Raw genomic sequence first — 20433 nt, forward strand, 5'->3', positions numbered from 1 at the left:
TTGATTAGCTTGCGCTGATGTTGTGTGTCAGCGCCGGATCCTGTGCCGGGGACAGGTCTTGGCAACTGGTTGCTTTGCCCTTGTTGCTCTGCTCTGTTGCAACGGTTAACGGCATCCGATGCAAAAACCCGGCAGAGATGCCCTTGCATGAAATCAAACCAAACCCTCGAAACAATTCCACGCGTTCGTCTAGGAATGGGCTTCCTTCATGGCGGGGATTAGCTGCAGGATGTTATCCCTGCCAGCACCGTCATTTTCCAGCGATCTCCCGAGTGACTAGCCCGTCCCTGTTCTGCACACAGGGTGCTTGGGTTCACACGAAATGCGCTGCGAATTTTAACTCCGGACTTACAGTAGTTCTGACGCGGGTTGTTTTGAGGTGTTCAGTTCGGCTATGGTTCAGACTCGACGAAATGAATTGGTTCGGTACCCTGGTTAAGCAAGTTGTATGAACGCATCTGGTATTGGAGTTTCCTCTTTGAGCATTCAAGAGGGTCCCTCACCCTCCTTGCCTTCTTCCTCTGCTTTATCTATTATAACAATAACAATAATGACAATGTTGATGATAATGATGATGTTGGAAGGGGCGTTGGAGGTCATCTAGTCCAACCCCCTGCTCAGGCAGGAAACCCTATACCATTTCAGGCAAATGGCTGTCCAGTCTCTTCTTAAAAACTTCCAGTGTTGGAGCATTCACAGCTTCTGGAGGCAGGTTGTTCCACTGGTTAATTGTTCTAACTGTCAGGAAGTTTCTCCTTAGTTCTAGGTTGCTTCTCTCCTTGATCAGTTTCCATCTGTTGCTTCTTGTCCTGCCTTCAGGTGCTTTGGAGAATAGCTTGGCTCCCTCTTCTTTGGGGCAGCCCCTGAGATGGCTATCCTGTCACCCCTCCTCCTCCTCTTCCAGTGCTAAAGCTGCAGTTTTATATGGGCAATCCTCGACTTGCAACTGTTTTTTTACTGACTGAAGTTATAACTGCAGTGAAAAAGTGACTTATGATTGGTTTTTCACACTTACAACTGTAGTAGTCTCCCTGTGGTCATGTGATCAAAATTCGGGCACTTGGCAACTGGGATGTATTTATGATAGTTGCACCATCCTAGGCCATGTGATAACCATTTATAACCTTCCCAGCTGACTTCTGACAAGCAAAGTCATTGGGAGAAGCCAGATTTGCTTAATGGCCATATGATTTATTTAACACTGCAGTAATTCACTTAACAACTGTGGCAAAAAGGTCCTAAAATGGGGTGCAACTGACTGAACTACTGCCTTGCTTAGCAGCAGAAATTTTCAGCTTAGTTGTGGACATAATTTGAGGACTACTTATAGTTCCAATATTAATGGAGAGGTTAAGTCCAAATAGGACTTCTTCCTAGAAATAGCTGCATAGGTTTGCTATAAACATCCATGGTAGATCTGTCACTTATCTATCATCTTTCATCAATCTGCATCCATCCATCCTACATTTTCTAACATTTTCCTAAGGTCAATCACCTTTGCTTGGGTGTGGATGAAATAAAATAAATAAAAATAAAACAAAAAAAGATGATAAACATCTTTTTCATCCCTAAGATTTATGCAAATTTCCAGCAAAGACTGGGCTGCAGCCAATGACTGTAAAGAATACTACTAATATGAAGGCTGCAATAATTTTGGCCATTGCACAATGGCAGCAAACAGAGTTGAAGTGAAGCTATTCAGGGCATCATCCAGATATGGCAGTGTTTCTCAACCTTGGCGACTTGAAACTGTGTAAACTTCAACTCCCAGAATTCCCTAGCTAGCCCATTCTGGGAATTGAAGTCTACACAGCTTCCAATTGCCAAGGTTGAGAAACACTCAGATATGGTAAGCTATCTAAGGGTACCCCTGTGACCTCATAAGGTTCTGGTAAATAAAGCTGAGTCTGGAGTTGGCTTTGCAGTAGATACAGGTCATTCAAATGGGATTGGAAGAGATAAAGGGGGAGAAGGGAGCCTGGCTGCCATCAAAGGAAATCTTAAAGGTCACATTTGGTCCATGGGTTCCCACTGCTCTGTAAGACAAACAAAAAATAGGGAAAGAGATGGACGAGGGGTAACATGATAGCAGTCTTCCAATATCTCAGAGGCTGCCACAAAGAAGAGGCAGTCAAGCTATTTCCCAAAGCGCCCAAAGGCAGGACAAGAAGCAACGGGTAGAAACTAACCAAAGAGAGAAGCAACCTAGAACTAAGGAGAAACTTCCTGACAGTGAGAACAATTAATCAGTCGAACAACCTGCCTCCAGAGGTGGTGAATGCTCCAACACTGGAGGTTTTTAAGAAGAGACTGGACAGCCATTTGTCTGAAATGGTATAGGGTTTCCTGCCTGAGCAGGGGGTTGGACTAGATGACCTCCAAGGTCCCCTCCAACTTTACTACTATGATTATGATCAAAGCAAAGCAGAACTTCAAGACTTCTCTCCTACCCTTTGATTGCTCAGTTTCTTCTATGCAAGTGAGGAATGTGTTGAATTTATGGGGTGTGTCTGTGTGTTTTTGCACTTCTTTCCCAGGAACTACCCAAAGTGCTCTCTCTCTCTCTCTCTCTCTCTCTCTCTCTCTCTCCCCTCCCCCCCCCTTGAAGGTCTGAACTTAATCAAGATGCATGCAGAAAGGGCAGGTCTTCAATTGCCTGAGTGTGTGGCTACCGTCTTGATGTTCTGGATCCCCTGCAGCCACCTGATGTCTTCATATTTCTGACTCTGCAGGTGCCTGTTTTTGTTCTCCTATCGTTGTGTCTATCAGTTCACGCCCTGGAAAGCCCGAAAAAGGTGTGTGGGATGGAGTGGCCCAAAGCATTCAGAGCTGCTGCCCCACCCTTTGGTGGAATTTTTTTCTGTATTTTTCCTCTCTGCATCCCCACTCAGATTTAAGAACAATTAATCAAAGGAACAGCTGACCTACCAGAATTGTTGTTGCTCCATCCCTGGAGGTTTTTAAGAAAAGATTAGACAACCATCTGTCCAGGATGGAATAATGACTTCTGCCTTGGGCAAGGGGTTGGACTAGATGACCTCCAGGTATCTTCCAGTTCTATGATTCTATGATTCCAAACTCAGTCTTTCTTTTCCTGCATAACAAATTCAGTTCCATTCTGTTCAATTTGGGAGGATTATTCTGCTGGCCGTCTCATCCCCTTTACATAATTTCTTGCATTCAAAAGGATTAAAAGTGTTAGCACTACTGTAGAGAAAATTTAAAATCCATTTTTAGGCATCTCAGAATATATGCCTCCCACAAAGCTAAAATTTGGCTTTACTTCTTTTTTTCTTTTTTTTACTGCCAGCTCTCCAAAGAATCAAAGGATCAATCTTTACAAGATCTCATTGTACACTGAAGGATTTTGCAAAGATCAGGAATATTTGCTACTTTCTTGAGGCTTATAACTTGTCAGGCAGAAAATCTCTTTCCTTGTTTTCTTCTTCTTCACTTTGCCGAAGCTGCTGAGTGAATCTGAGTGATCTAATTGTGTTGGTATTTCACTGAAGTTTAACTACTGTATACAGTGGTTTGCTACAGAGGATACGCAGTGACCTTTCATTAATGCAGATAATTTGGCCTTGAATCCTCTGTGTTCGCTCCCAGGCCAAGATAGATAGAGGTGGCTCACGGACAGAGGGTTTGCTAAGAGGACAGCAGGGCAAAGTAGACCGCAAAAGGAAAGTTGTGGGTGTGCTGATTGAGTTACATGTAAGCAGTGCTCTTTTTGTAAAAGAAAAAGGTGCCAGAACTCACACATGTCATACAACCCGCCTTGCCTACCCTACAAGGTTCCATCCAAAAAAGGTGCCGGAACTCCGTTCTGGGCGTTCTATGACAAAAAAAGCCCTGCATGTAAGACAGGCTTCTCAGACTTCAGTTTTGGCCAAAAAAAATTTCTTTTTTTCCAGTTGGGAGAAAGAACAGGCAGTCCTTAACTTACAACCACAACTGAGCCCCAAATTTATGTTGCTAATTGAGAAATCTGTTAAGTGAGTCATAAAATGGGATAAAATTCACTTAACTTGGCAACAGAAATTTGGGGGTCAATTGTGGTCGTAAGTTGAGGACTATCTGTATTAAAGGCAAACTCTTGCCCACAGCCTGACTGGTTTAAGGTTGACTCAGCCTTCCATCCTTCCAAGGTTAGTAAAATGAGGACCCAGATCGTTGGGGGCACTGTGCAAATAATACTGACATTGAAAACCTCCCAGACAGCAGCTGCAAAGCACTGTGGGGCAGTATATTATCCTTAGGAGCAATTAGTGGTGAAAGACAATAAAACACCCAGACTTTCTGGAATGAGTTAGCAAATCATGTTGTTTGTAAGTCTGTTGATTACACTGAGTGCAATCATTGGGGAAATCACTGGGGAATCAGAAAGAACACAATCAAAAGGTGACTAATTGTAATAGGAATCGGTCCCTCTGCAATCTCCAAACCTCTGGGTGATCTCATGGGCTAAAACACAGCTGGAAAACTTGCAGCCCCATCTGAAATGGTATAGGGTTTCCTGCCCGAGCAGGGGATTGGACTAGATGATCTCCAAGGTCCCTTCCAACTTTCTACTACTACTACTACTACCACCACTATTATTGTTATTAAAGTGTAAGTGCTATTGCTATGTAACTATGTGTGAACCAGCTATTCGGAGTAAACTTTCTGGCCACGTTATAGCCTTCCAGGTGGCAGACAGGAGAAGCTCACATAATGTATCTGCACATGAACCCGAAATGCCAGAGGTAAGGGATCACAATAAACCTCCTGTGGCCGGCATGTGGCACAAACCTTTCTGAACAATGGTGTCATATATCCTCCACGAAGGATCCTATTTCCGAAGAAGCAGAGGCGAGACCAAAGAAATGCTTCCCCTTACAAGCCTAACGTGTCAGAAGATGATCAGATAAGAAGGGGGCAAAGAAGGGGAAGAAAGTTATTTGGTTCTCATTTGATTATGAATGATTCTGATTTTGCATTTTTCAACTAATCAGCAGACAAAAATGTAGCTGGCGTTCCACAAGTGTGTTTTTCCAGTCATTAAAAAAAAAAAGCTTTAAAAATGTCTGGGTGAAAAAAATTCTTCATAGTATATTTTTATGTCTATCAAATTTGCAGACAGCTCATCTCACAGGGTAAATTTGACTTTAATGTACAGAATTGCATTGAATTAGAAGGAGACTGGTTTGCCCAGACTACATAGTAAAGAATGACAATCCACAAGGTCTCTGTCTGGAGAAATTGCAGGAAAATAACATATTTTAGTACAAACCTACTGGGGACGGGTCAGCTTTTCCAACAGGTCCAGAGAAATCTGTACAAATAATCTTGTTTTTATCATCCAGATTGTAGGAAGTTTGCTCCCTTCTTCCACTAATTGCAGTGGCTTGACGCCAATGTAGTCCTTTCCCCTCCTGTTTTTTAATTTTAATGGAAGGCATTTTCAAAAGGTCTGCTGGCGTGGTACGAGGAAAATTCACATTCATCTTGGTCCTTGCAAGAAGTCCATTTATTAAATCCCATTATGTGCTCCAGAACATCCCTCTTTGAATTCTCCTGTTACTCTTTAACATGCCCAAATCTCTTTTTCCCCCTTTACATTTACCCAGAAAAAGCATCCATAACTCTGTGACTGCTCAGGTTTTTCCTAGCTTGTACAACTGTTGTGAAACCAGCTTGTTTTGATTAGATTATGGCTCAATGTACCAGCTGCAAAATGAGTCAACTCAAAAACCAGGAGAAGCATGCTGAATGATGACAACCAGCATCAGGGATGCTAATGTTTACACAGAAACTCCAGATATACTTACAGCTTTGTAAAACAACTTGTAAACCAGGCCTTCTGTGAAAGAGATGTCAAATTTTAGTGGAAAGCTTCCTTCACCCCTAGGAAGAATGTGGTCTGACCTGATTTTTTTAAAAAAAATATGCATTCACGGTTTGGGATTGTCTATCATGTACTTCAGTAAAAATTAAAAGAAACTAATTAAAAAAGCATACGACCAATACAAATAGTCCTTGATTTACAACCATTGGTTAAACAACCAGTCCTCATGCTTATGACTGTGGCATCATCCCCACACTCCCACAATCAAAATTTGGGCACTGGGCAACCAGCATGTGTTTACAATGCTTGCTGCATCTCTGGGTCATGTGATCATCATTTGCAACCTGCTCAAGTGCCTGGATTTTGATCGTGGTATCGTGGGGATGCTGTGATGGTCATAAGCATGAGGACTAGCTGTATATCAGCTTATCGTTGCCATTGTAACTTCAGATATTTGCTAAATGAAAGGTTAAAAGTCTAGGAATATCTGTAGATCTTTTTGCAGCCTGTGATCCAGTGTCACTCTTGGAAGATCAGCAAGAAGCACCCTATTCAAATAAGTCCAAATGAGATTATGCCATGCAATCACTTTTTTCTTCCAAAGGTCTTTGGGCTTAAAATCCCTGGGGTTTCCATCCTTAGAGAAAGAAATGGGCTATTCCACTGATTAATTGTTCTACGGTAACTATTAAGAAATTTCTCCTCAGTTCTCGGGTGGTTCTCTTCTCGATTCATTTCCATCTGTTGCTTCTTGTTCTGCCTTCTGGAGCTTTGGAAACTAGGTTGACCCCCCGTCTTTTGTGGCAGCCCCTCAAATATTGGAACACTGCTACCATGTCACCCCAGGCCTTCTCTTCATTAGACCAGACATGTTTAATTCTAAGGCAACACAATTTACCTGACTTGAAGTCAACGCCTAAACAGCCCTCCATCCTGGTGATCTCAGAATCTAGTGGCATCTATTAATTTTTAGAAAACTCTAATTTCCTTGGAAGTTTGTATACCCATGGGCATGGTGATTTTATTTATTTTGCAACATTGCCAAATAAAACTGTGGCAGAGGCTAATCGAAAACTTCAAAGCAAACAAACTTATCAGAGGACCCTGAGCGTTTTTTCTGGATTAGAACTCCCAATTATTCTCTCAGTTCAGTGTGGGTGTGCAAGAGGCACAGGGGGAAGACTTCTGCAGTCCAGTAAGAATGTCAAGAGCATCTCCTTGGCTTCTCAAGCAAGGTTGGCTTCAGTGGAACAAAAACAGCAAGAAAAACGTAGCACGTCCTTTTTTATTAGGAACAGCTCAGTGGGTTAGGACGCTGAGCTTGTCGATCAGAAGGTTGGCAGTTTGGCGGGTTGAATCCTGAGTGCCGCATAACAGAGTGAGCGCCTGTTACTCGTCCCAGCTTCTGCCAACCTAGCAGTTCGAAAGCACGTAAAAATGCAAGTAGAAAAATAGGGACCACTCCGGTGGGAAGGTAACAGCGTTCCGTGCGCCTTTGGCGTCTAGTCATGCCAGCCACATGACCATGGAGACGTCCTCGGACAAGCGCTGGCTCTTCGGCTTTGAAACAGAGATGAGCACCGGCCCCTAGAGTTGGAAACAACTAGCACGCATGTGCGGGGGAACCTTTACCTTTACCTTTACAGTTGCAGAATGAAAAATGTCTTTTATTGTTTGTTTTAGGTTGCGTAAAAAAAAATTAGAAGGAAGTATCTTAGGGTGTGGCTGGTATGTCAAAAGCCATTTCAGAATCAAAAGTGTTTGCATGCTGAGTCACAGGACGGTCTGCAGAGTGCTGGAGAGGGACACAAGGGGTGGGGGGAGACCCTTGGGGAAGTTCTCCTCCAGCGGGGACAGCCACAGAATAAAGTCAGGGATTATTTCCTGTTTATCTGACGCAGCCAACAGGCAGAAATGTTCTGCTCTGTTGTATACAATGAGACGTCTTTCATTCACCGTTGTTTTGAAATCTATCAGCTGGAGCCAAAAACAGAGAACTCTAGGAGAAGGGCTTGTGAGTAGCACCGGGCACCTACCCAACATAAATGAGGACTGCAGCTCCAGATCTCCCAAAACATCACCTTTTAATCCACTGTGACCCTGGGATCATTGACTAGAGAAAGACCCAGAACTGAAGAGAGAATTTTTGCAGACAAGTTCGCCAAAATTGTCCTGCAATGAGAACATTCTGTCCTTTTTAATTAGGGAATCTCAGATAAGTGGGGTTTATAACCTTAATCATTGCAGAGTACAGCACTTATAGGTGTGCCTACTTATCTAGCACAGAATGTGTGTAAATATTCTAAGTGGGCCATCAAGATCAAGAGCCAGAAGAGAGGCCACTGGGGCTTTCCCAGGGAAGCTCAAAACAGTCTGGATTACATTAGGCCCTTCAGCCTTGATCTCAGTCCTTCACCAAATAGTTTTGGGGCTGTTCAGTTTAGGAGCCTGGCAAGGACAGAGGACCTGAGCTAATGACCTCTGGCTCCAGGCAGCCAGTGGCAGCTGGTAAAGCTCATGAGGACATTTTAAAAGCCTCAAAGCATCACTTTGGGAAAATGAAAAGGCCCTTTCATCTGAATAAGAGCCTTGGCCTCTAGATTTCCAAGACCTGGGCAGTCTTGCTGGAAGTTCTTCTCCGACTTGGCATCCTTCAGATACTGTACTACAGCTCCATCATGCTTAGTCAACAGGGCTGGGGATTATGGGAGTTTAAATCCAAGACTATTGGATGGAGAAGAGGGTTCCCTGAGAGCTACCGGCACAGCAAGGCTGATTTTCCTTGGTAAATCAGCAGGACTGAAGAGCAAAGAACACCGGTCCCATTCCCTAGCACCGTGGTGGCGAACCTATGGCATGCGTGGCACAGGTGGCACACAGAGCCCTCTCTGTGGGCACGCGCACCATCGCCCCAGTCCTAGGCCTTCAGCTGGGTTTTATTTTTCGCTTTAGGCCTCCACTGCCGTGTGCAAAAAAAAGGTTCAATCAATCAATTTTAACTTCTTGCAAGAAAAAAAAAGATCTTGCAAAGTTGGAATTGATTGAACTTTTTAGTCCCACCCAGTCTGCCGTTACCACCGCAGCCATGCCCACCCGGCACCCGACGATACATAAGTGGGTTTTGGGTTGCAGTTTGGGCACTTGGTCTCTAAAAGTTTCGCCATCACTGCCCTAGGAAATCCAGTTTGGTCTAATAGTTAAGGCACCAGGGTAGAGACCTGGAGATTGTGAGTTCTAGTCCTGCCTTAGGTATGAGAGCCAACTAGGTGACTTTAGGCCAGTTATTCTCTCGGCCTAACTCATTGCTCAGGGTGCTGTTGTTGTGAGGAAAATAGGAGTACTGTATATGTTCGCCACCTTGAGTTACTTGCAAAGTAAAAAAGGCAGGGTAACATAAAAATAAATGTAAAAATATCCACAATTCAAGGAGTTAGAAATCTTTCAATTGCTGCAAGCTCCTGCATGTTCAACCTTGTGTTATTTGCAAGGAAAGGAGATATTTTTCTAGTTCAAGGCAAGTTCTAACTTCCCACTCGGATGAAACTAAGTACAAAAGACCACCAGTGAAGAAGGCAGATTCATTCTCTGTTAGCAGTAGACATATTTTTGCATTAATAAGATTTCCTACTTCCAAACCCGTCCTTGCCAAAAGTGTCTTAAACTGCAGAGTTGGAGAAAAACATCCTGGGTCTTTCTGGGAACTTAATGTTTTCCTACTTCCCTTTTTTAAAAAAAGAACAATGGAAACCATACATTGCCTGCCTGTCTGCCGTGCATGTGATTATTTACTTTTGTCTATTAAATGATTTGAGGCTTGTTTTCCTCTCTTCCCACATTTGGAATCCTGGAAAACTGAAGGAATGTAGAGGAGGATAAGACAGAAGAAACCAGCGTATTTTAAGATCTTCATCTAGCCGCTTCTCTTAAGGAAGACTAGACGGTGACTTTTGTTTATTTAAACACACATATCATGCAACTTGTGTGTCGACATTTAGAGCAAGCTACAAAGGACACTCAGCAATGTGGTCACATTGCAGCAACATTGTGGAGAGGCCGCCAAATCTGTCGGCCAGTGTTATTTTTCAAATCAGACAATGAAACAACTTTATCTCCAGAACAGAAAGTTTTTTCCCCCTAAACACTGTTATTTTACCTATATTTTGCCTGTCTTCATACACAATCCCCAGAATTCTGTAGTTAACAAACGTGTCCCAATTTCTTTTGGTAAATTGTGTGTTGTTGCATTTTTATGTTAGGGTTTTTTTGTTTTTTTGTTTTTTGGTTCTCTATGTTGCTTCACTACAACTCCCATTATCACAAACTAGCTTGTTGTGACTCAGGTTTAGCCTAGTAAGAGTTCAAAGACCACCAATTGAAAGGGGTTAGGGTTGAAACTGCAGGGTCTAGCTCAGTGATGGTGAACCTTTTAGAGGCCGAGTGCAACCCAAAACCCACTTATGTATCATCGGGTGCCAGGTGGGCATGGCCCATTGGGTGGGTGTGGCTACAGTGGTAACGGCAGACTGGGTGGGCTAAAAAGTTCAATCGATTCCAACTTTGCGAGATCTTTTTTTTCCCCGCAAGTTGAAATTGATTGATTGAACCTTTTTTTTTGCACACGGCAGCAGAGGCCTAAAGCAAAAAGATTTTATACAACCCAGCTGAAGGCCTAGAAATGGGGCAATGGCGCGCATGCCCACAGAGAGGGCTCTGCGTGCCACCTGTGGCACGCGTGCCATAGGTTCGCCACCACGGGTCTAGCTGCTCAGACAGACGGCTCTTGTTCATGAGATACAACACCTTCTTTGCTATTAACACCCTCTCTTTTTCTCTACCACATTCTTAATTCAGCTGAAGTTGGAGCAAAATAACTAGAAGGAAGACGCTGAAATGCAACCCCGTCTCCTAAGCTCCCATGTTCACTGTTCACATCCTCTCTAGGAGATGACAAATGCCAGTGCTTAGATCTTTCCTTTCCCTTTCTCCTTTCCTCTCTCTTTCTCTTCTCTTTCTCTTTCCCTCTCCTCTCATTTCCTATCCTTTTGGTCTCCATCCCTCCCCTCTCCTCTCCTCCCCTGTGGGAAGAACTAATCTTTTTATGTAGCCAAAATGTTTCACTCCCTCATTAAAACAGCCCAGCAAAGACTGGGGAAAAAATTCCGATTCCCCAGAATGCTGTCTGTAGCAGAATGGGATATGGACTTGCAAGTATGCACAGGAGCCCTCCTCACTGCAAGATTTGGCTCCAAAACCCCCTCCCCACTGATGAAGGTGGTGTGAAGGATAAAAGAGGCAGAGAAGTTTAGAATATCTGGCTTATAAAATGTTCTCTTTTTTTTAATAGAAACAAGTGGAGGCGTCAAGGCCCACTAACATGTACAAAATGCAGGAGAGACAAGAAAACATAAATCAACAGACACATGTATCCAGACTTCCTGTCTACAAAAAATTCTGCAGGGTGACTGAAAACCATCTTTCGGCATCCAGGACAATCGGTGAAAAGATTTCGGCCCAAATGTATAGATCCATAAACATCATCCAGTCCAAAATGTTTTGAGCTAGGCAGCTTTACAATTCTGATAGGGAGGGGGAGATTGAGCTGAAAGGTCAAGAGAAGACTTATAGACTGGGAAAAACTGACGGGACAGCAAAAGCTTCTGGGCTCCCCCTCCTCCCTGCCATGGGCCCATCCCATTTTCCAACTGATTTTTCCCCAAAGCCTGAATTCATAAGGAGATTGAAACTCATGCTTTTCCGTGATCGTGTCACCAGATATTTGGACTCTGGGAAGAGAAGGCAGCACGAAGCCCCTTATTGCTGAATGTCGAGCGCGCCAAGCTAAACCAATTTTTCAACTGGCTTAATGTATCTCCAACAGAGGTGGCTCATTTTTTGGAAGACAGATAAACCTAAAATGCGGGGGAAGGGGTGGAATCTCATAGGTGGATCAGGCATTTGACAGATGGGTATGACCCAGATAGCTGATTCTTCTCTTTAGGCTTTGTAAAAATGAGTTTTTACCTTAAACTTACTTTTAGTCATAGATTATGGGGTTGGGGAGATAACCCCCCCCACACACACACACACATTCTGGCAATCTGCACTCTCAGTTTTGGACACAAAGCAGGCAAGAAACAAAGCAATGACCACTTCTAAATATCGAACCATATTAGCCTTTTGCAAAGGTCGAACCACATCAAATTATTCCCGTTAGAAAACCCGTGGAGCCTGATGTTGCAAAAGTGGTCAGCACCATGTCTCAGCCTGCACACGTCACTTGGCTAGTATTCCCACATGTTGGACTTCAGCATCAATCATTCCCACGAGTTTGGGGAAGGCTAATATAACTAATTGGCATTTGGATCGCAACCAACCAGAAACAAGGTAAAAGCGAGTTGGGACAAAGCTAAATCCCACTGCATTCAGGGGAAGGCAGCCATGCGCTCCCATGCTTATTTACACAGAAGTAGGCCCCAGAGAATTGAGCACGGCTGAGTCCCTATCAGTATGCGCAGGATTGCAGCTGAAATAAACAGACCATCCAGAGTCCCCAAGTATTTCTCGACTGACTCTGTTTAGGGATTTTAATTTCGACTCTCCTGGGAAAAATAGGACATGTGTTTTGGTAAATGGAAGATGCAACCTCATTCCTCTTAAGCTGTGAACAGAGTGACACACGTGTTAAGCTTATTTACTTACTTACCAGTAAGCATGCATTGGAATTTGGAATGGTCCAAAGGATGAGGAAGAACATATCGTCAGAAAGGCATGGTTTTCTTTGGCATATGATACCGTAACAGCCACAAACACAGCTGGGCTTTTAAAAGGTTGAACATATACTCATAGAATAAAATAAAATAAAATGATGCCTAGTATACACAGAGTGCAATCTGGTTGAGAATCGTAGGGATCTCAAAGGTCTTCAAATGCAGGGGCTACAGCTTGTTGGTATCAAAAATGTTTGCCATGGGAGAAGGGCAGGTCTCAACCCTTGGCACTGCCATTTTAAAAGGGCAGATTATAGCTGACAATGAAGCCTAGATACAAATAGATCTTGAGGGTAGTAGATGAACAGATAATTACATTTGATAGAAGGAACACAAAGATAATTGTGGGGGGAAGGGCTCCGGAGCACTGCTTTAATATCTGTTAGCTCAACCCATTATAGTTGCATGGGCTTCCTTCTGAAAACAGTAGCCATCAAAACCCATCTCTTCCCCCTTCTCAAACCTCACTTTGACTTGCAGAGGTGCAGCATCGACCCAGGTTCTCCTCTCCAAACAAGCTTACCACAGCACTAAAAATATCACGAGTAATATCACCCCACACACAAAGTTTTGGATAGACAGATGCTCTTCTGAAGGCACATCCACATGGCAGGTTTCCCAGGGCCTGGCTCATGGTAGGCAAGCGGAAGTACTAGATGCTTTCCCAAAACAAGGAAGGATGCTTCTGTCTGGATATTGCAGAAGGCAATCTGTGAAGGCACCACTGCTGCACAAGTGCCCTGAAGTAGGGCACAGAATTGTGGGGCTAGGACTGCATAGTGCAAAGGTGCTGGACAAAATCAGTGCAAGCCAGAGCAAGAGCTATTTTAATCAAAATATGGAGGCTAGGAAGTCCTCTCCTCCTGGGGAAGTGCTGGTTAAGTGGAATCTCTAATCCTGCTTCCTGAAGCTCTTCCACTACTTAAAAACGGAAGAGACCAAAAGACATTTGGAAGTATTTAGAAGCTCTCTGTGTGGTTCAATAGGGTGGCACCTGTTTTAATGGCAGCAGTGAAAGTAACCATTCTACCATCGTCTCTCAAGCGCTGCTGAAATGAAGGAAGTTTAGAGAACCCCAGGATGAACGTTGGGCTGCTCCATCTAGTTCTGATATTCAGAACCAGTTCCTGGCCTTAGGATCCTAAACAGATGCCTCTGGCCCAAGGTCCCATTTATGGATCAGGAAACACTTATAACAATCAAATGGATTACTCAAAGCCCGAAGGCCGCCAGCTCTGATTCAGAAGGATGCAAGACATAGCTTCTGAGAGTCATACCAACAACGTATTCTCCTTTGAATCAGAGCCAGCAGAGTTACAGTACTATCCCCAGGAAATAAAACATGAATTTCTTTCCACCAAAGAGTTTGGTCACTTTCTTTCTGATGCAACCTCCAACTTATCATCTCAGTTGCCTGGACAGAGCAACCTGCAAGCAAGGTCTCCAGTGCAGGAGGAGAGGAAGACCCCAGCAAATAGCTACCTATCCTATTTAGCTCCCTAAACGACAGCAGGACTGACATTCCCAGTTGAAACGCAGCAAGTGTACCTAAAGAAGAAGCTATGGGTTAAGTCCCCAGCAGCCAGCATCCCCTTACTCAGTCCCGCTTCGGCCAGACTTTGTGTTTGACTTTGAAAGTCATGTAGAGGGCTGTGAGGCCACAGGAAGCCATCAGCACAAGGCACATGATGGAAAAAAAAGGAGCCAGGTCGCCATGCAGCTTAGAATAAATCTCCTTCCTAGTCCGGTAATCGAGAAGCACTGCCTCTAGCTGGATGAAGGTACAAAGTATGAGGAACATGTGGAAGATCTGGTGGCCTTGTCCAACAAAGTGACACTTCCCGGGAAACCACTTCTCGGGGTAGGGGTAGGCGAAAAAAAAGGCTGCAACCAGGAAGCACAAAATGTGGCACTTATGGTAGGTAGCAGCCAAGTCGCTTTGCCCAGAGATGGTGGAGGTATAGATACGATGGAGCACAGGGCTAATGTCTAAAGCATAGGCTACTGCAGAGGGCATTTCCTGGCAGAGCCTGCCCTGCAGGGGGGAGAGGTTTGGGCATCGGTATTTGGCATAGCAGGAACCAACACATGACAACCAAGCCAGCCCCACTGCACCTGGAATGTAGAAACTGGAGATCCAGGCGTGCCATTCTGGCTCAATGGCGTAGTAATAATGCACCAAAGCGCTACTGTACTGGTAGGTGGCCACCCCTACGTAATCCAAGAAGAAGAACGTGTAGTGGCAGAACTCAGACTTGGCTTGCAAGAGATGAGCCAAGGTGCTGAAGGTGGAGTAGATGATGGAAGACACGGCCACGATGCAGAAGGGCTGGGCGTGCGGGTCACCCACAAAGTCGACCATCTGGGAGAGTTGCCAGAACCGCCCCAGCAGCATGAAAGCTGCCAGCAGATGCGTCCAGACATTGAGTGCTTCGTTGTGCTGCTGGAAGAGGGAGAGGAAGTAGAAGGTCCAGCTCCGGTGGAGGGGTCGGTAGCCGGCCTGGATGTAGGGCTTCCGGAAAAGCTGGGGCACGTCGGATGCTGCCACTGTGCAGGACGGAGCAGGCAAGGCCTCGGCCAGAATCCGAGGGATTTTGCACAAGTGCTGGAGGTTGATGAAGAGGTGGCTGAGTTTTTCGGATACAATCGTTGCCATGACAGGAAAGTGAGAGACCTTGGAGAAGGTGGGGGAAAAAAAAGAGAGATTCAGAGGGAGGAAAGCCGGCAGGATTGATCTGGATCAGCATTCTAGGACAACGGAAATCATGGACCGGCAGGCCATTGGGAGGAAGCAGATGTGTGCACCAACACCCACCCACCCCCAACACACAAACACAATTCAAGAGGAACTTAGACTGCACCTGCCTGGTGCCTCTTCATCTGGAAATTAGGCATGGCTGAACACAGCAGACTTGCTCTTAAGTAAACACACCTAGCACTACACTGCTTGGATACAACCAAAACAGTACTGCAAAAAAAAAAGGAAAAAAAAAGATCAAAGTTCAAGACAGTAAAAGGGGACAATGCTAAATGGTGTGTGGTTTTCGGTTTTACCCCAAACAACCTGGAGCATTTGAAAGCAAGACTTGAAAAGTCAGAAATTGGTGCCTTAGTGGAGCAGCGGACAAGCAGAAAATGTCAGTAGATACAGGTAGTCCTTGATTTATAAGAGTTCATTTAGTGACCATTCCAATTTACAACGGTACTGGAAAAACGTGACATGACCTTTTTTTTACAGTTATGACCGTTGCAGCATCCCCGTGATCCTATGATCAAAATTCAGATGTTTGGCAACTGGTTCATATTTATGATGGTCGCAGTGTCCCGGGGTTATGCAATCCCTTTTTGCGACCTTCTGACAAGCAAAGTCAATGGGGGAAACCAGATTCACTTTAACAGCCAGGTTACTAACTTATCAACTGCTGGGATTTACTTAACGATCGTGCAAGAAAGGTCATAAAATGGGTCAAAATTCACTTAGCAAATGTCTCGCTTAGCAACAGAAATTTTGGGCTCAGTTGTGGTTGTAAGTTGAGGATTACCTGTATAACCTAATTGTTCCCAAAGCATTATTACTTTGATTCAGATTTGACAAAACATTCCCATCCAGGCACCTGTCTCATCGATTTTCTTAAAAAACCAAATTACGTAACTCCAGATCAATCTAACCTAGGGGGAGACAACCTTGGCTCTTTTATGACTCGTGGACTTCAACTCCCAGAATTCCTGAGCCAGCATGGCTCAGCATGGAAACCTCTCCATTTCTCCTCAGCATGGCTGGCTCAGGAATTCTGGGAGTTGAAGTCCACGAGTCATAAAAGAGCCAAGGTTGCCTACCCCTGATTCTAACCCATACACAGACCCACACACCTAAGTAAGGGATTATTAAATCAGGTTCTCAATTTACAAACCACAATTGAGCCCAAAATTTCTGTTGTTGAGCGAGACATTTGTTGTTGAGCAAGACAGTCCTCAGGGAATAGGGCGGTATATAAATATAACTAAATAAATAAATAAATAAATGAGTTTTGCCCCATTTTACAACTTTTCTGGCCACACTTGTTAAGTGCACCACTGTGGTTGATAAGATAGTAACCCGGTCGTTAAGCGAATCTGGCTTCCCCATTGACTTGGCTTATCAGCAACGTTCATGAGTATCAACCAGTTATCAAGCACCTGATCACCTGATCATGGGGATGCTACAATGGTCTAACTGTGAAAAATGTCCATAAATGCCCTTTTAGCGCCGTTCTGAACAAACACTATGTGATCCGTTGTAAGTCAAGGACTACCTGTGCAAAATTATTTACAAGCTTCCTGGATCACAAATGATAAAATACTGCGTAGGATACTGTACAGCACTTCGGAGGAATGAAGATAAATATTTGGATTGCCTAAAAAGGTACAGGAATGAAATCAGGACCACACATGAAAAAAACAAAGCGCTCCTAACTTTATGGAGATGGACAAAATTACCGGAGAAATGACAGGGGCTCAGCTCAGGGGCTGCCTTGGTGTAGCCACAGGAGAGAGACAGGGAAGCGATTATCCTTCTTAAAAGACTGCCTGCTGCAGCACATCTGCACCACCTAACAGCTGGGTTTTTCCCTCCCCTCCCCCCCTCTAGGCTTGTTTTTCTCTCCTAGCCAGAAGACAAATGTGCAGGGCTGGCTGCGTAAGGGAGGCATCAGCTACAATGCACGTGATTAGTTTTTCACCAGGCAGCAGTGAGACCAGATAAGCTTTTCAGCATCCGGAGCGCGTTGCTGTGTGCCATTTGACAGGCAGAGAATGCAATGTGCCCAGTCTGGGCCACTCAGGAGCAGCATGGCTGGCTAGAAGAATTAGCTGTAGGCTCTTTTCTTTAACTGCTGTTCAGGCAGCCTGCCCAAACCTCCAGTAGATAGAGATTCTCCAGTTTGAACATGATCACCAGACATCATATTTATTCTGGCAGCTTTTTCCTCTTGCACAGCAAAAGAAGTCGTCCACAGCATATTGGTTACTTCCTCAAAACTCTTCTTCAGTCAGGCCCCACTTTCTGAACGGGAAGGAGCTATGTCAGGAAAAACTGACGGAGATTTACTCCATGAACAAAATGGGTGACTGTGATGGCATCAGGCAAGTCGGCGATGCTTCTCCCCAATCAAACGCCCTCCAGATGTGCTGGACCCCAACTCCTGCCACGTTAACTATATAGGTGATGGACCTGGCAGTCGGACACATCTGGAAGCACTGGGGGAGGAAAGGCTGGCTGGGCTGACCATATGAAGATCTTGTAAGGAAGGATAAAAGTAGAGAGGCTGGGTTCACACAGTTTTGCTTGACCTCACTCGGGGTTCTCAAGAGCAGAGGTCCCCAACCTTTTGGGCACCAGGGACCAGTTCTGTGGAGAGAGGTTTTTCCGCAGACCGGAGAGTGCATAGTTTTGTGTGCTGCCTGCACCCCATGGATGGGGCTTTGTTTGTGCGGATCGGTTGCTGGCATGCCGTGGCCCGGTACCGGTCCAGGGACCGGGGGTTGAGGACCCCTGCTCAAGAGGATCACTTTAGAGTTGAAGCAGAGATACAAGAGTAAAGCTCTTCACAACTGTAACGGCAGCTTCCACATAATGGGAGGTGAGCAGGAATGATCCAATGTCACCATCTCCATCTTTTTTCATTCTCTTCCTCCAGATGCCCTTGATTTTATCTGTTTTATCTGTCAATAAACTAATGGTAATAATACTCATCTGTTTTAAGAACATCAACATCATCTCCCTTAAGAAAGCATTCCCACCCTCAACCGTCCATAGTTTTGGAGAGGATGATCAAGAGACTTCCCCAGATTATGGTGCTGCCTTCATTAATAATATTCTTGCTAAGTACACTTTGGATGGCCAGAAGAGAGGAATGCTTTATTTTGAAGTATCTAGGAGAATCTGCCATATTTGGTGCATAGTAACTGGCATAAAAGGTCCTAAGATTTTCAAAGGACATCTTGATTTATTCCCGTGGAATATGGCTCATTTGTTTTATTAGGTGTGTAGAAAGTATTAACTTTCTATTTGTTCTATGCAAGCATATCTGTAAGAGGCAAGCAAAGAAAGTCAAGATGACAATCATGACCTTGTCGCTTTTTAATGCCCATTGTGCACAGGGGTAGGGCTTAGATTGCAAGGTGTAAAGAGGGTGGAATATCACCAAGATACAGATATGCAGGAACAGTTTCCTGGCAAAAAGGCCTGAAGCATTTTAAGTCCAGAATGAAATAACATTTTGAAGAAGCTCAGGCAGAGGTCTCCCTAATTCATTGAAGTAAAAGCTCCAGCATAATCAGACTTATAAAGGTCTGTTATTACAGCCAATCTCAATAAAAGTAGTTTTGCTCTTCCTGGGGGGTTGATTTTCTGCTCTGGTCTATTAGCGTAGGGACAGAAGGACACCAACTATAGGTTTTTTTTTATTTCTTTCTCGCAGATGCCATTGTTTGTAACTGCTTTCCTTCTATAAATAAATTAATAAGAGTAATACTGTACAAATTAGGAAAATGAGCTAGGAACAAGATAAAGTGAGCTAGTGAAGACCGTGCAGAAAAACAACTGAGTTGATCAAAAGGAGTAGGAAGGATTTGTTTGTTTACATTTTTAAGAACTTATGTGTGAGTTACAGCTTAATGGCAAACAGGTGCCCACAAATGCCTTGACAATTAGGCAAAGGCGGTCTGATATCCAGTACGACATGCATATTTGATTGGGTGGTCTTGTAGCTAACATGGGTTTTCCCTAACGTTATCAGGCTACAAACAGTGTGTAATGTTTTGAAAGGGAGGTTCTAAGAGCTGGGTAAGTATGATAAGGAGGGTGAAAGCCCATGAAGGGGGGAGGGGGGCGCCTGGGATAGGGATCTCTCCACCTAACTTACACACTAGCAAAAACCCAAACAGCTGCAGAGTCACAACAGAGAGCTTTGGAAGCAAGATGTGCATTTCTGGATTCCAAGACCTGAAGATTAGTCCCAGGCTTGGTGAAGCACAGGAGAAGCCAGACACGCTGACTGTCTTCACGTAGCACACTCAACCTAGGTACAAGTAGTCTTTCACTGATGACAACTGAGCCCAAACTTTCTGTTGCTAAGCAAGACAGTTGTTAAATGAATATCGCCCCGTTTTACAATCTTTCTTGCCATAGTTAAGTGAATCACTGCAGTTTTAACTTAGTAACGTAGTTGTTAAGTGAACCAGGCTTCCCATGGACTTTGCTTGTTGTTAGAAGGTCGCAAAAGGGGATCACATGACCTGCAATCAGTTGCCAAACATCCACATTTTGATCAAGTGACTATGGGATGCTGCAACGGCCGAAAGAGTGAAAAATGCTTACAAGTCACTTTTGTCAATGCCTTTGTCACTTCAAATGGTTACTAAAGAACGGTTTAAGTCAAAGGCTGCCTATACTTAAGAAACTGTTTTTCAGTTTTACACACAGCATGGAATCTCCAACCAAACAGGCTGGATTCATGGAACACTGTAAATCAATTAAAAAGAAGCCATGGTTAAAACTAACCAAGTTTAGCATGCTGTGTGAATGCAGGCCAGGTCAAGAGGGTACATGAGCAGAATAACAGAGTAACAGAGTTGGAAGGGACCTTGGAGGTCTTCTAGTCCAACCCCCTGGTCAAGCAGGAAACCCTACATCATTTCTGACAAATGGTTGTCCAAACTCTTCTTAAAAACCTCCAGTGTTGGAGCGTCCACAATTTCTGGAGGCAAGTCGTTCCATTGATTAATTTTTCTCACTGTCAGGAAATTTCTCAGTTCCGGGTTGCTTCTCTCTTTGATTAGTTTGCATCCGTTGCTTCTTGT

At 44.2% G+C, this 20433-nt stretch overlaps 1 protein-coding gene across 3 annotated transcripts in view; it reads right to left on the bottom strand.

Annotated features, from left to right (window-relative positions):
- The window catches only part of LOC310644597 (membrane progestin receptor alpha-like), a 37934-nt gene that overhangs the window by 9318 nt on the left and 8183 nt on the right, over positions 1-20433 (bottom strand). For 2 of the 3 annotated variants that reach the window (XM_083369767.1, XM_083369769.1), the window contains exon 2: positions 11140-15268. The exons of the other annotated variant lie outside the window; for it this stretch is intronic. In XM_083369767.1, the coding sequence (XP_083225893.1) occupies positions 14192-15268 (1077 nt within the window). In that variant the 3' untranslated portion in view covers positions 11140-14191. Of the gene's footprint in view, positions 1-11139; positions 15269-20433 lie in introns of those variants that run through there. 3 annotated transcript variants of the gene reach the window in all.

Source organism: Vipera ursinii, assembly GCF_947247035.1.
Source record: "Vipera ursinii genome assembly, chromosome: 9".
Classification (NCBI taxonomy): Eukaryota; Metazoa; Chordata; class Lepidosauria; order Squamata; family Viperidae; genus Vipera; species Vipera ursinii.